We start from the raw sequence: 15,906 nt of genomic DNA on the forward strand, positions 1-15,906 counted from the left end.
TTTGAGTTCCACATCACCAACTGCCTTTTAGACATTTCAGACTCAATATCTAATCAGCATCTCAAACTTGACATGTCTAAAACAGAAGTCATTAACTTTTTCCCAAAAAACCACTCTTCATCTGTACTTCCTTCTTGCTATCCAGGGCACCACCATCCTTCTTATCATTCAGATTCAAAACCTTGATGTCATCCTTAACTCCTTGCTCTCACTCCACATTTCCAAAGTTGTCATATCTTGTCATTTCTCCTCAGTATCTCTCACATGTGTTGCCACCCTCCATGTAACTACCACCTTCGTTCAGGACTCACGTATTGCATGCAATATCACACTAGCCTCCTAATTGATCCCTCTGCCACTACTCTCTCCTCACTCAAATTGTTACTTCACATAGCCACCAAAGTGATTTTCCTGAAGCACAAGTCCAATATGTCATATATGGCCCCCACTCAATAAATCCAGTGCCTCCCTGTTACCTCCAGGGTCAAATATAAATTCCTCTGATTTGAATTTAAAATTCTTCACATTTTTACTTCATGGTCCCTTTCCAGCCTTTTTACACATTACTTCTCTCAACACAGTCATGCTGGCCTTCTTGATGTTCCTGACAGAGCATTCTATCTCCTATCTCTCTGCCTCTGCAATACTTACAAATCTTTTCTTCTCCATCTCTATCTCTGTGAATCTCTGATTTATGTCGACTTAATTAGTTCAGGCACCACCTTCTACATGAGACCTTTCCTGGTCTACTGTACCTCCCCCAAGCATCTAGTGCTTTCTCCTCCAAGGCATCTGTTTTGGATGTGTTCTGTAGGGGCAGCTTGGTGGCACAATGGATAGAGCACTGCCCTGGATTCAGGAGGACCTGAGTTCAAATCTAGCCTCAGACATATAACACTTACTAGCTGTGGGACCCTGGGCAAGGCACTTAACCCCATTGCCTAGCCAAAAAAAAAAAAAGTTGGATATGTTCTGTAGATACCTACACAGGTATATATGCAGATTATCTCCTCCATTAGATATGTATTCCTTGAGGGCAAGAACATTGCCTCACACCTGGTAGATTCTTATTAAATGCTCTTTGATTAATTGATAACTAAATTAATATTATTAAAATATCATTGTAAATATATAACTATATAAAATTAAAAGTCATGATTTACAAAGGGATATTATATAATATTATTTTTAAAACTTTCCTGAATAGGGAAGTTATTGCTGTTTTGTTTTGTTATTTTTGTATACTGGAAAATCACGCTTACATATTTTTGTCATCTTGATGACAAATGATCATTCAATCAATAATTTTTTTAAAGCACCTACTATGTGCCAAGGAATGTTCTAAGCATTGGACATACAAAAAGAGGCAAAAGACAAAGTCCCTGACCTCAAGGAACCTACAATCTAATGGAGGAGACAATATGTAAATAAATATATACAAAGCAAGCTACATACAGGATAAATAGGAAATAACTAAAAAAAGGAAGTGGGATTTTAGTTGGGGCTTAAAAGGAGCCAGGGAGGTCAGTAGCTGCAGGGGAGGAGGAAGAGTGTTCCAGGAATGGGGGACAGCCAGGGAAAATGCCCAGAGCCCAGAAATGGAGAGTCATGGAACAGCCAGGGGCAAAGGTCGCTGGACTGAAGAGTACATGTTGGGGACTAAGGTATGAGAAGACTGAAAAGGTAGAAGGGGGCTAGGTTAACAGAGCATTTTGCATTTGATCCAATAGGCAATAGGGAGTCACTGGAGTTTGGGGGTAAGCGGAGTGTGACATGATCAGACCTGTGCTTTAAGAAAATCACTTTTAAAAAAAAGAAAGAAAATCATTTTAGTGGCTGAATAGAGGATAGATTGGAGTAGGGAGAGACTTGAGGCAGGCAGATCCTCTAGTAGACTATTACAGACAGTTCTCGCTTTACATAAGTGGACCAGACATCTACATAAAGCAATTTTTACTTAATGCAAATTTGCACACAGACTGAGGAAGGGAGGGAGGGAAAGAGGAAGACTGGAAGGAGGTCATGCCCTGTGGAGGGAGGGGCCCAGCACAACAGTTCAGGGAACAGAGAATCAAGAGAGGAAGGAAAAACACATGGGGGCCAGGGCCAGACACATGGGGGCCAGACATGGACGCAAACAGGAGAGGACAGGAAGCATGTGGGAGCCAGGGCAGACACATGGTACTAGAGGGCAGACCCACAGTGGGTGGATAGAGTGGGGCACAGGTCTCCTCTCTCAGTGTTGAGGTCTCGAGACAAGCCCTCATCTGGTCAGGCAGTGACTGTCTCTTCAAGTCCATCCTTCTGCCTTCCCTTGGATGGTTTGGGTTTTTTAAGGGCTTTTTTGGGGTGTTGGAAGAGCTGAGCACCCAGCAGAGGGGCAGGGGTGGGGAGAGAGAAAGAGAGAGAGAGAGAGAGAGAGAGAGAGAGAGAGAGAGAGAAAGAAAGCTCAGTACTGTACAGTAAAGTTAACATAGGGTTTTTTTGGAATGCAGATTTCTTTCAGAATTCTTTAGGGAAAGTTGAATTTGCTTAATGCAAATTTACATAAAGTGAGAACTGTCTGTACAGTAGTCCAGGTGTGAGGTGATGAGGGCCTCATTAGAATGGTGGCAATGTCAGAGGAGAGAAGGGGGCATGTTCAAGAGATATTGCAGAGATGAAATTGACCTGCCTTAGCAACAGCCTAGCTATGGTGGATGAAAGATAGTGAGGAGTCCAGGATGACTTCTAGGCTGTGAGCCTGAGGGACTGGGAGGGTAGTGTTTCCCTCTAAAGTAATAGGGAAGGTATAGAGAGAGGGGGAGAGTTTAGGGGAAAAGATAATGAATTCTGGTTTGTATATATTGAGTCTCGGATGTCTACTGGACAGCCAGCTCTAGATGTCTGAAAGGCAGTTGGAGATGCAAGTTTGGAATTTAGCAGAGAGATTGGGACAGAATAGATAGATTTGAGAAAATAAGTTCACCATTCTCACCTCACATGCACCCCTCATTCGGCCTTAGATAGCTCACAAGAGATTTTATAGTAGCTCCAGTGAAAGTCTTTAAAGATAGTAAAAAGGCTGTGTCAAATTTCCTTAACCCTGCTATTTCTAATTGTCCAGTTTCCATTCTTTTAATGCAGTTTTTCAAATAAGAGACTCCGTTGACAGCCATCTTTAACTCCCTTAAGACTGGTTTCTGACCCCACCATTGCACTCTCCCAAAGGTCATCAGTGAATGCATATTCACATCTAAAGTTTTTGTCTCTATCCTTATTCTCCTGAGCATTGTGGATCATTTCTACCTTCTTGAAACTGGCTCCTCCATTAGAAAGAGTTCTCTATGCTGTTGTGACTTCAGTGATACTTTCTGTCTCCTTCACAGGTGCCTACCTATTCACATACTGCCCCCCACCCACCCATGTAGGTATTTCTTAAAGAATCCCTGTTTTTCTCTGTTAACACTCCCTTGAAAAATCTATCTTCTATCAAGACTTTGTCACCTCTGTGACTCTCAGATCCACAACTTTAGCCCCACTATTTCAAAAGAGCTCCAAAAATACAGTAAACCCTCCAGATTCATAGTTTCAAATATTTTCTGTGCACTTTGACGTGGGCTAGATTGCCTCCTGCTCATGGCCTCCTAATTTTGTACTTTTTTTTCATCCTGGCTGCTCCTGTTGCTGCCAGTCTTGAATCCAGGGCAAATACTCCTTGTTAAAAAGGAACCCAAAAGGTTAAGACTTTAGTGAATGTCTCCACATTGTGAGATGAATTAAGAGTACTGAAAAGCTTAGGACTTTTTAAAGAAAATGAATGACTATCTGAAGCATTTTGCATCAGAAACAGATACTCTCATTTGTAATATAAGTAAACTCTAGACAAGGGGTGGGGAACCTTTGGCCTTGAGGCCACATGTGGCCTTCTGGGTCCTTGGGTGTGGCCTTTTGACTGAGTCCAAGTTTACAGAACAAATCCTTTCTTTAAGGAGATTTGTTCTCAGTCAAAGGGCCATACTTGAGGACCTAGAGGGCCACAGATTCCCCACCCCTGCTCTTGACCTTTTCCCCTAAAATTAGGAAGGGTGTGCCTATTTCTAGTTATCTACTAAAATTTTCCACTTAGGATATTACTGCCACCTCAGATTATGTCCAGTATAAAAGCCATGGCTTTTCTCCTCAAAATAGCTTCCCTTTCCAACTTCTCTGTTTCTGTCATTAGCTCTGATTCTTCTGGTCTGCTAGGCTTGAAACCTTGAACCCCCTTGATTCCCTTCTTTCCTAGAGATTTGTCCATACCTACAAAATGATCATTACATATAAAGAATATTTAACTTTCAGTGAAATACTGCAATGAACATTAAATTATTAAATTGGGGTTTTGTTGTTGTAAACAGGAACCACAGCAGCCCGGCATGCAAGAATACTGGAAATGTGTGAAAAGAGAAAGCATCAAAGCACTAAAGGAAGTCTGGAAAGAAGCTGGAAAAAGCTATTTATAAAAACAAAAAAAAATCTAAGGTAGTGGGAATTCCAGTGTTTCAAATAGCCAGATGTTATATTTTAAGTGCCTGATGTTTATGTTTTTCTAAGTTCTATTCATTAATGTATTTGTAAGAGACGTGCTTTGTAATTATATAATTTTATAAGACTAATCAAGTTTCACCAAGGAAATCTTTTTTTTTCTTTTACTAGGAAATCATGGAAATTTACAAAAATGGATTTTAGACTTGTTAAATTCTAATCTAAGATTAAATTATGTTTTCTATTCTCAGGCATAAGAACATGATATTTGTAGTGGTCTCTAATTTTGTTGGCAACAATAATACAATTGGCTAATTGGAAGCAAGAGAAGTACCTGTGGACATAAATATATGTTTACTATCACACTCCAAAAACATACAATCCAGAATTAAAAGATTGAGTCAGAAACTCAGTATATAAGTTTTCTAATCTCTATCTTAGGGATTTTCTGTATTTTTTATTTCTGTTGTGGGTCTGAATACAAGTTATCTTAATACTTTGATAAAAATATCAGTATTTGAATTAGAATCATAATAAAGTAGTTATCAAAAACTGTGAACCAAGTGCTTAATTTTCTACATATTCTTTAAAACTTCAAAAAAGAGTGGATAATGTAAGAAAAAGTTTAAAACCATACTTATTTACTCTAAAATATGTGATTCATCTTATAATTTTTTTATTTTAATGCTATTCACTATAAATTATGTAGGAATGTGTGCATTTTCATTTTAATTCCTCCTAATTTTTTGCTTCCTAAATATACTATAAGCCCTCGTAAGGCAATAAACTTTATCCATTGAGAAGGTGTCAAGAAAGAAGGTTCCTCTCCTTATTAGACAGTGACTTTTCAGGCCAATACTGACAAGTTTCAGAAGACTTCTTATCATGTTTCTTTGATAAAGATCGTGGTTTAAGCAGTCTCTCCTACTGGGAGTTTAGAATTCAGCTCAACATTTATTAAGGACCTATCACTTGCTAAAGTGTTGGGAATACAAAGACAAAAACCCAAGAGTCCACAATTCAGGGCAGATGCTCAGCAGCCCCAAAGAGCAGGCAGCTTCCACACCTGCAGAAGTCTAGCTCAGCTCCACTTCCCCCTGTGAGAGTTCCTGCCCTGTCTGCTGTCGACTGGCTTGATTTTTTATCTTCTGCTGTCCCTTTCACCAAAGGAACAAAGGAAAAATTGTTGGCACTGTTCCTCTGTGAGGCAAGAAAGATCAAAAATTCTGGGACAAAGACCAGAAGGCTCTAAAGAAAAACTAACCTAAATCCCTTGTCCCGGTGAGGGTTCTCAGATCAGGATAATCAGATCATCCCCAGATTTCTGTTCTCTGAATTATAGACTCCTCAGAACAGCTCCAAAAAGAGAAATCTTGAAATCAATTGACTTGTGACCTCATCTGCATCTTAGTAATTTTCCTTAACTACTATATCCTCAATAGCCATCTTTTTTTCCTAGTCATGTCTTTCACATTCCCTGTTATGTTTTGACTCCCAATCTCTGTGTCACTCTCTTTACAAGTAATCAATCACAAATGAATTTTCTTTCACAAATGAATCAGACAAAACCTGATTGCATAAAGTAGTAGATCTTTTAATGTGATAAGTTTAACTCACACAAGAAAAGGAAGTTCAAGGGATCAAGTGAAGTGGGGGCAGGTTTTGAGGTGGGAGGAGTATCGAAGGAGGGTTATGTGGAGATGCTTAAGGCAAAGGATAATGCCAATTCTCAGTGTCCAGAGAGAGTGGACACAACTGACTCTGGATTCATAAGCTTTAGATGAAATGGTCTTTAGGCCATGGCAAGATGAAGAAGGAGGTTAACAGTGGTTCTTCAGAGCAGCTGTCCTCAAACTTAGCCCACCAGTTTCCTACAAGATCCATCTTTCCTCCCAGTAGGTACAAGATCACCTTCACTACAAGAAAGCTCACTCAGGTTCTATAGTGAAGGAGAATGACAATACCAGGTACTGATTAATTGAAGTACTAATTAGTATAGCAGTGGTAAGAAAGTTTCTAGAGCTAACTATGGTGGCAAGTGCCTGTAATCCCTATAATTGGAGAGGCTAAGGGTGGCACATCACTTGAGTTTAGCAACCCTGAGGTGCAGTATGGCTGAGCCAGTCCAGATGTCCGTATTAAGTCCAGCACCATTATAGTGAACCCTGGAGAGCTTCAGGGGGTTGCTTAAGGAGGGACTAACCAGCCCAGTTTGGAAATGGAGTAGGACTTTAGTGGAAGATTTTTTTTTCTTTACCATGGCCCTCTCAAATATCACATTAGAAGATTTTCTTATCCCTTCCACATTGTGACTTTCCCCATCGTGGTTTTGCTGTATCACAGGTTTGCATAAGAAATTAAATGAGAATTGGGGGGGAGTTTTGTCGAAACCACAGACAACACGCAAAGGCCAGCAGATGACACAAAAAGTTTAGAAATGCAGGATTGCATAAAATGTATTATCAGTATTATATTATATCAGATAATCAATATATTTGATCTTTTAATACCATAATAATTTAGACTTCTTCTCTGGTATGAAGGAAAAGCCAAAAAATTTTATATAGATTTTCCAGGTCTCAGGGGTGCCACACCCCTACCCGCCACAGTGTGGAAGGGATAACTATAGTTTGAAATTAGTCATCAAAAAGTTAAACATAGATAAGTTCTGCAATAAATGGCCTCAAATTAAATTAATAAGAATCTGCACATGGAGAGAGACACTGGAGTTACCTTCTTTCCCTCCTTCCAGGGACTATTTGAACTGATCCCTCCCTGTTCTAGACCTAGGAAAACCTGTATTTCACTTGCCACACTTAACATTGAAGGAATACAAATATCAGTGCTATTATTCCCAATCATTTTTGAGGTCTAGTGACCTAAAGAATATCTGTCTCTAAGGTAAGCCACTGGAAAAAAAGGTCACAGTACTGGGTAGTTCTCTATCTCAAAATAAAGAATACAAACATCATTGACCCCAACTTCTCTCAACACCTTTAACCATTTTCTGAATGATTCATGATCCAACCTGTGAATTGATTGCCTAATTCATTGTATCATTTACACACGCACACACACACACACACACACACACACACACACACTACATTGGCCATTAAAGGTAGTGGTTTCAATCAGTTACTTCAGATTGCCCACCTTAGCTGATCAGCTGCAAATATGAGTAGGGTGTAGAATGCAAGGCCTCTAAACAGGTAAGTAGATTGAACCTTTCCAAGAAGTTAGGTCTATTCATGAGGGACTAATGCTGGACCCTGCTTTCACACTAGGTTCTCCAGTCAATCTGGCTTCCCAACAGACACTGAAATAAATCCCTATGTAAGTTTTCTTATTTCTCTGTCACCCTGCTATGTTTTAGAGAAAGACAACCAGACCATGGGAGTTAAAGGCACCAGGGAAATAATGGAATTTCCCCTTCTCCATAGCGAATGGATTGAATCAACCAATAAACATTTATTTACTCCCACTGTGTGCCAGGCACTATGCTAAGTGCTGGGGAAACAAAAAGAGGCAAAAGCTCCCTGCTTTCAAGGAGCTTACAATCTAATAGGGGAGACAACAAACATATGTGCAAACAAGCTATATGAAGGATAAATAGGAAATTATTCTCAGAGGGAAGTCATTAGAATTAAGAGGGGTTGACAAAAGCTTCCTATAAAAGATGGGATTTTAGCTGGGACTTAAAAGGAAGCCAGGGAGGTCAGTAATCCAAGAGAAGGAAGAATGTTTCAGGCATGAGGGACAGCCATGGGACTCGCCCATTGCCAAGATATGACATGGTGTGTCTTGTTTGGGGAACAGCTAGGAAGCCAGTGTCACTGGATCAAACAGTACATGGGAGGGAGTAGGGTATAAGAAGACTGGAAAGATAGGAGGGGTCTAGGTTATGAAGAACTTTGAACATCAAACAGCATTTTGTATTTGATCCTGGAGATGACAGGAGGCCACTGGAGTTTATTGAGTAGGGGGTGTGACATGATTAAATCTATGCTTTAGGAAAATCACTTTAGTGATTGAAGTGGGGAGAGATCCACCAGCAGGCTATTGCAATAGTCCAGGCATGAGGTGATGAGGGCCTGTGCCAGAGTAATGGCAGTGTCAGAGGAGAGAAGGGGAGCGCATTGGAGAGATAATGCAAAAATGTTGCAAAGGTGACAGATCAGATATGGGAGGGGACACCTAAAGATTGAGTCAGAAGTATATTAGAAAATAAATTCCTGGGTGTTGCTACTGCCCAGTCATATTGCAAGTACCCTCTGAACTTCCTCTGTGACCTAACCTCAATGCATAATACACTAGAAGGTACTCTAATTCTTCTAGACACTCATAAGCCTAGTTCCTACGAGTTCGGCCACCCAGAGAGCCTCAGCCATTCTTGTCCAAAAATAAAACTTCCTATCAAGTCATAGGACAGATAAAGAGGAGGGAACATTCATGACTTGTTTAATTTGTATACTTGTATGAAGCAAGTCCATTTCATAAGACTTCTCTTGCGTGAAGAATTACTCAATTCTCCATGCCTGCCTGAGGGGCAGACTTGGTAAGAGGAGAGATCTCGGGAGAGAAGAGCTCTTAATTCTGACTTCAAGAAATGACACACATGATTCTAGGGAGAGGTCCCCAGTAACAGAAAAGGACTCTGGGAGGAGCTAATATTCCTAGGAGCCCCCACATATTCCCTGGCTACCATACTAAAGACTTTAGGGAATTTCCCCTTAGGTGAGATCCAGGCTTGCTTCCATAGTTGGCTGAGCTGAGATAAATTGCTTCAAATGGGACAACTCATTTACTCTGTATTTTTATTTATTTATTTTTATGAGATTTTGAGTTCTAAATTTTCCCCCCTTCCTCCCCTCGCCAAGACAGCATGCAATCTGATACAGGCTATGCATGTACAATCATATTAAACATATTTCCACATTAATCATATTGTGAAAGAAAAATCAGAACAAAAAGGAAAAACCACGAGAAAGAAAAAAAAGAGAAAATAGTATGTTTCGATCTTCATTCAGACTCCATAGTTCTTTCTCTGAATGTGGATACCATTTTCTATCATGAGTCTTTTGGAATTGTCTTAGATCATTGCGTTGCTCAGAAGAGCCAAAGTCTAACAAAGTTGGTCATCGCACAGTATTGTTGTTACTGTATACAATGTTCTTCGGGTTCTGCTCACTTCACTCAGCATCAGTTCATGTATGTCTTTCTGGGTTTTTCTGAAATCCACCTGCTCACCATTTCTTATGGAACAATAGTATTCCATTACATTCATATACTACAATTCGTTCAGCCATTCCCCAGTTGATGGGCATCCCCTCAATTTCCAGTTCTTTGCCACTAATAAAAGAGCTGCTCTAAATATTTTTGTACATGTGGGTCCTTTTCTTTTTTTTTGACAATCTCTTTGGGATACAGACCTAGTACTAGTATTTCTGGATCAAAGGATATGCACTAGCCCTTTGGGCATAGTTCCAAATTGCTCTCCAGAATGGTTGGATCAGTTCACAACTCCACCAACAATACATTAGTGTTCCAATTTCCCCACATCTTCTCCAACATTTATCATTTTCCTGTTTTGTCATGTTAGCCAATCTGATAGGTGCGATGTGGTACCTCAGAGTTGTTTTAATTTGCATTTCTCTAATCAATCGTTTACTCTGTATTAGCATATTCCAATGTATATAATTTCTCTGATTTCTGTTTGCCATTGGCTAAAATAAATGGAGTTTGTCTGCTATTTACCATGTTTCTCTTCTGTAACTTGCATCTGATGAAAAGAGAGCCAAGCCTTTGGACACACACTCACACACACATACACACACACATACATGCATACCTTGGGGAACTCCTCCCATTAAGAGATATCTATCAGGAGAGTGACTTGAACCTAAAAATTATTTTCCCTATACTAAAACTATTTAGGATAACATTTAATTCTAGCCCAGAACCTCCTTTCTAAGGAGAGAAGAGCAACTAGCTTTATGGCCTCAACCTTCTGTTTCCCTCCTGGCAGGGTGGACAAAGGAGATTTTAGAAACAGCTATTCATTCCTCCCAATGAGCCACATCTAGACGGACCCATGTGGACACACATAAACCAGGGAGTCAACACACATCCTATACTTAGTAAATAATTTGAAAAATCTTCACAATTTTTATTCAGATTTATGACAGCCTCCTGCCCAACCAGACCATAGAAAATAAAGGAAGCCAAATCCAACATCAGCTTCTTCCAGAATAATACACAAAACAAAAATGTAACATACAAAAAATGGAAAAATATTAGGAAATTCTTATTACATAAGACATGAAGTAACTAACAGCCTAGAAATTAGATTTATTCTTTTCAGAAACAGCTTCAAAATATCTAAAGACATGAGCAAGTGAACCATGGAATGAATTGCAAAATAGAAATCATAAAGGAGCCAAGACACACAAAAACTAGAAATCTGGTGATGGCTGTGAAACTTCTGGAATCCCAGGTATTTTTTATAGTCACCCTGAAATCAGATGGGTTTCTGTTTTCTGTGCTTTCCATTCCCTCTTATTCAAAGATTAGTTACAAATGTATTATAGTACTCTGGTGCAAATGAAATATCATACAATCACTTTGTTCCTGTTATTCCAAGGAATATAAAGTAAAATTTCTATCCAATATGTGTCACCAGAGAGCAATATAATATTGAAATGTTGGGGACTAGGTGTCAGAACTTTGAAGACATTGCAGGACCTAAGTATCTCTGATTCTTCTCAGATCAAACAACATTACAAATAGTATTAGCACTTTAATTTTACAATACTACCTTAGAGTCTGTCTCTCTAACGCCACAGTTAGAATACCACGATATTACATCATTCCATATTCTTACTAAAGTTTGGTGTTCCTTTTTTAGATGATTTGCAAAAATCAAAAAAGGTTAAGAAAACAAAAGTAGACACTGATGAAAAGACTAAAGTATAAACCAAGTATAAGAGTTAAAGCGATTGAAATCGCCAAATCTAGTGAAGTAAAAACTATGCTGTCATTGAGTTATGCTGCAGCAAGATAAGTTGTTTTGAATTACTGGAAAAATATTCTGACTGTAAGAAATAATCAAGTGGCCAAAGGGGCTACAGCTGAATAGGTACATTGATATCCTCTTGGAGATGTAAATTGATCCAACCATTCTGGAAAGCAACTTAGAACTATGATTGAAATATTACTAACCTGTGCTTATCATTTGACCCAGTGATATCACTACTAAGCCAATTCCCCAAGGAGATCAGAGAAAAAAAGAAGAGGCCCCATATACGCAAAAGTCTTTACAGCTGCTCTGTTTTGGCGGCAAAGAACTGAAAACTAAGGAGATACCCATTAACTGAGGAATGACTGGAAAACTGTAGTATACAAGTATAACAGAGGCAGCTTCGTGCTGATGTAGTGCACAGAGCACTGGGCCTGGAGTCAGGAAGATACTAACTAACCCAATATAGTGATGTAATTTTGCTCCTCTTCAAGAACAAAGGATAACCATCAACCAGCCCACCAGCTGTGCAACCCTGGGCACGTCACAACTTCTGTGTCAGTTTCTCATCTGTAAAATGAGGATGATGATAGCACCTACCTCCTGAGGTTATTGCGGGGATCAAATGAAATAATATTTATAAAGTACTTAGCACACTGCCTAGTACATAGCAGGTACTATATAAATACTAGCTATCATCATCATCATCATCATCATTATTATACAATTGTGCTATAAGAAATGATAAAAGGGACAGTTCCAAAGAAAACTTGGAAGACCTTGTGAAGTGATGCAGAGTAAAGTTAGCAGTACCATGAAAACAATTTATACTATGAAAACAACATTGTAAAAGCATTTTTGAAAGATTTAAGAACTCAAATCTTTGAAATGACCAACCATAATTACAGAGGACTGAAAATGAAGAATTCTACCCACTCCCTGACAGGTGATAGACTCAGGACGCAAAATGAGACATATTTTGGACATGACTAATATGGGAATTTGTTTACTTGGTTATGCACATTTGTTACAAAGGTTTTATTTTTACCTTTTTTCACCAGTGCCAGAGTGCGAGGGTTAGGTAATGAGGGAAAGAAAATAAATGCTAATGTTAATTTTTTTATAATAATAAAACTTAATTTTTAAACACCTTTAGCATGATGAGGGAGCTCCGATTTGGAGACTAAGAACCTAGGTTCAAATACTGACTTACCTACTTACTATCTTTGTGACCTTGAGAAAGTTACTTCACTTCTAGAGTTCAGTTTCCTAATCTATAAAATAAAGGGGTCAGAATGCATCTCTAAGGTTTCTTTCGGCTCTGTATCTATAGATCCAACATACAAAATCAGCTTACAAAACAAATTATAGAAGTAGTTTGATCACACAACAGATGCATTCACCTAAAGATTCCCTTTAATATCTAACTTTTCTAGTACCTTGAACTTTTAAAAGATCCAGATATTAGCCGTGAAAAATGACAGACAAGATTAGATTCTCAGGTGGAGTTGCCCAGTCTTGACCCAGCAAAAAAGCCAGAGAGAGAAGTAAGGGAAACTTCACAAAGTATACCTGGGTCTTTCATTTCAAGAGAAAGCTCCTGACACAGGTTTATATAATGATTAGATAAATGCCACCCTACCACTTTTCCTTAACCCCAAGTTAGCCTTTTGCCAGACCCAAGTTTCCAAATCAGCAGAATTAAATTATTTAGAGTAGTAATTTGCATGTGCTGGACATAACTCCCTCCCAAGAATTGAAATCTAATTTTTTACTATAGGCATCAAATTAATTTAAAAGACATTGTAAGAGGAAGCTTGGTTTCTTTAAATGTTATACATGTTAAACATGAGTGAATAAACAAATGTTATTACAGCAAAGTTCATGACTTTATGGAGAGAGTTGATAATAAGGTTTTAACACTGTTCTATTGAAATCATATCATCAAGACAACCTTCTATGGAGTATATTGCCTGCACTGGTGCCAAATTATACTTTAGAAACAATAGGCAATTACTGGCCAAAGTTAATAATCACAATGCTCTTCCTTTAAAATCTTTTTTATGTCCTAAAAAACCCAAGATGTATATAATAGAGATTCCTTGTCATAGAACTTCATATAACAGAACTTCAAATTAAGTTCATGGTTTCATAGACAATTTTTTCTATTTTTGGTATATGGAAATATTGTTTGTGTTTTTCAAGTTCATAATTAAAAAAGAAAAAATGTAAAGAACAGAAGGAAGTTAAGGAGGACAGAGACACAGACAATCTGGAAAGTACTCATACTGCCATTTAAAACGTATTAAATACTTTTTTAAAAAGCTACACATTAATGAAGATTCATAGTTTCATAAGGAAATATTCATGCTTGTTTATGTTTGTAATAAAAATTAAAGAAAAAATAGTTATCCTTTTTATGGACAAAGGCAGTACAGCTCTTTACACTAGCTGCTCCTTGAGGAAGACTGAATAGTTTCAGAAGAACAGATTGCATGAGCAGCAGGACTTATTACTAATGAGAATGTGGTGAGTTCTGCAGTAGCTCATTATTTCCAGTTAAAGGAAGGAAGACTTCACGGGCTGAGCATAATGGGAAATAGCCTTCACTGAGGGACATATTTCTCCATTCCTGTCTCACTGTGTCCCATAATCAGCAAGGGCATGTAACTGCTTGGCAAACATTCTAAAAAAAAAAAAAGATGCTTTTGTGTGTTCATTCAGTAAGTGGTATGGTCTCCCAGGTTCTCTTATTGTGAATGGTCTCTTCACCTCCTATTGGGTGACAGCTTCAGTTTCTCAAAGAGAAATTATTTGGCTAGCTAGGTGCTGACAGTATATATGTCTGCTAGCCAATGCTATTTTCTCATTGCTAGTGTGAGTAAAGTTTTAGGAGCCAGGGTCACAATTAAAAGCTGCATGGGAAGGATACTACTGGTGAGCTACATGATTGACACATTTCCTAGTCAATTAGATAAAGAGGAATTTTCTTCCCAAGCAACATTTTAGAAATACACAGACTCCTTATAATATATTCTATAATAAGTTTAAAATAGATGCAAGACCTGAATATGAAAGGTCACACTTAAAACAGAAAAATTGGTAACCAGTACCTTTCATAGCTAGAAGAGATCATAAAAGATAAAAAGCCATTTTGACTTCATGAAATGTTTTTGTATGAATAAAATCAGCAAAGGTAGAGTAGGATGAAAAATAGAAAGGAGAGAAGCATTTACATCAGTATCAACAATAAAAGTCTATTGTGCAAAATATGCAGGGGGATGACACATATATGTAATATCAAATGGCCTTCACTAATATGTCAAGTGGTCAAAGGTTATGGAAAAACATTTTCCTAAAGATATGTTCAAACTACATGTTACCACATTAAAATATTCTCCAAATCTCTAATAGTAAAAGGAATGCAAATTAAAACAACTTTTATTTCATGCCATACAAATTGGCAAAAATAACAAAAGTTAATATTGGAGCTGCTGTAGGAAGAAAGGCGCACTGATACGCTGGGAAACAGTTCAACTGTTCTGTATTTAAATTTGGAATCATACAAGAAAAATAACTAAGTTGGTGATACCCTGCAATCACATTGCAATACATAGGCATCGAGGAAGACAAAGACAGAAACGAAAGTCTAATATAGATCAAACTATCCATAGCAGCACACTGTGGAAACAAAGAATTGGAAACAAAGTAGGTGTGCATCAGTTGAATAGCTAAAATAAATAAATAAAAACACTGTGGTAGATGAATGCAGTGGGGACATTATTGTGCATTAAGAAACGGCAGAGAGGTGGATAGAGCATTGAACCTGCAGTTAGGAAAACCTGAATTCAAATTTGGCCTGATACACGTCCTAGATGTGTGAACTGGTAAAATCATTTAACCTCTCAACTTAGTTTCCTCATCTGTAAAATGGGGATAATAATAGCACTTACTTCTCAGGGTTATTGTGAGAATAAAATGAGATCATATTTCTAAAATTCATTTAGTAGGTTCTATGGTCTCCCAGGTTCTCTCACTGTGAATGATTCTTTTCACTTCCTATTGGGTAATAGCTTCAGTTTAAGGTTTTGCAAACCTTAAAGTGCTATATAAAGGCTAGCCATAATTTGTGCACAGTGATGAAGAGTAAAATAAGCAGAACCAAGAGGCCAATATACACAATGACTATAACAATTATAATATTTAAATAGCATCTGTGACACCATTTTGTCTTTAGCTACCAAGTCTCAAGGTCACCTGAGTTTGTAGAAATCACTAGATGTCCTCTACAATCCTTTCTACTTACCAAGATTTTGGGGACCTTTCCAACTCAATTATACTGTTTTATTTTATTAATTTTTTTTTAGACAATTTGGGGTTAA

General features: G+C 38.1%; 1 protein-coding gene across 2 annotated transcripts in view; it reads left to right on the top strand.

The window, feature by feature from the left end:
* Window positions 1–10,258, top strand: part of MICU2 (mitochondrial calcium uptake 2) — a 182,682-nt gene extending 172,424 nt beyond the window's left edge. For both annotated transcript variants that reach the window (XM_020968774.2, XM_078147081.1), the window contains one exon: window positions 4,380–10,258. In XM_020968774.2, the coding sequence (XP_020824433.1) occupies window positions 4,380–4,484 (105 nt within the window). In that variant the 3' untranslated portion in view covers window positions 4,485–10,258. The remainder of the gene's footprint in view (window positions 1–4,379) is intronic.
* The last annotated feature ends 5,648 nt before the right edge of the window (window positions 10,259–15,906 follow it).

The sequence above is a fragment of the Phascolarctos cinereus genome, unplaced genomic scaffold, assembly GCF_003287225.1.
Source record: "Phascolarctos cinereus isolate Bilbo 61053 unplaced genomic scaffold, phaCin_HiC Scaffold_726;HRSCAF=1367, whole genome shotgun sequence".
Classification (NCBI taxonomy): domain Eukaryota; kingdom Metazoa; phylum Chordata; class Mammalia; order Diprotodontia; family Phascolarctidae; genus Phascolarctos; species Phascolarctos cinereus.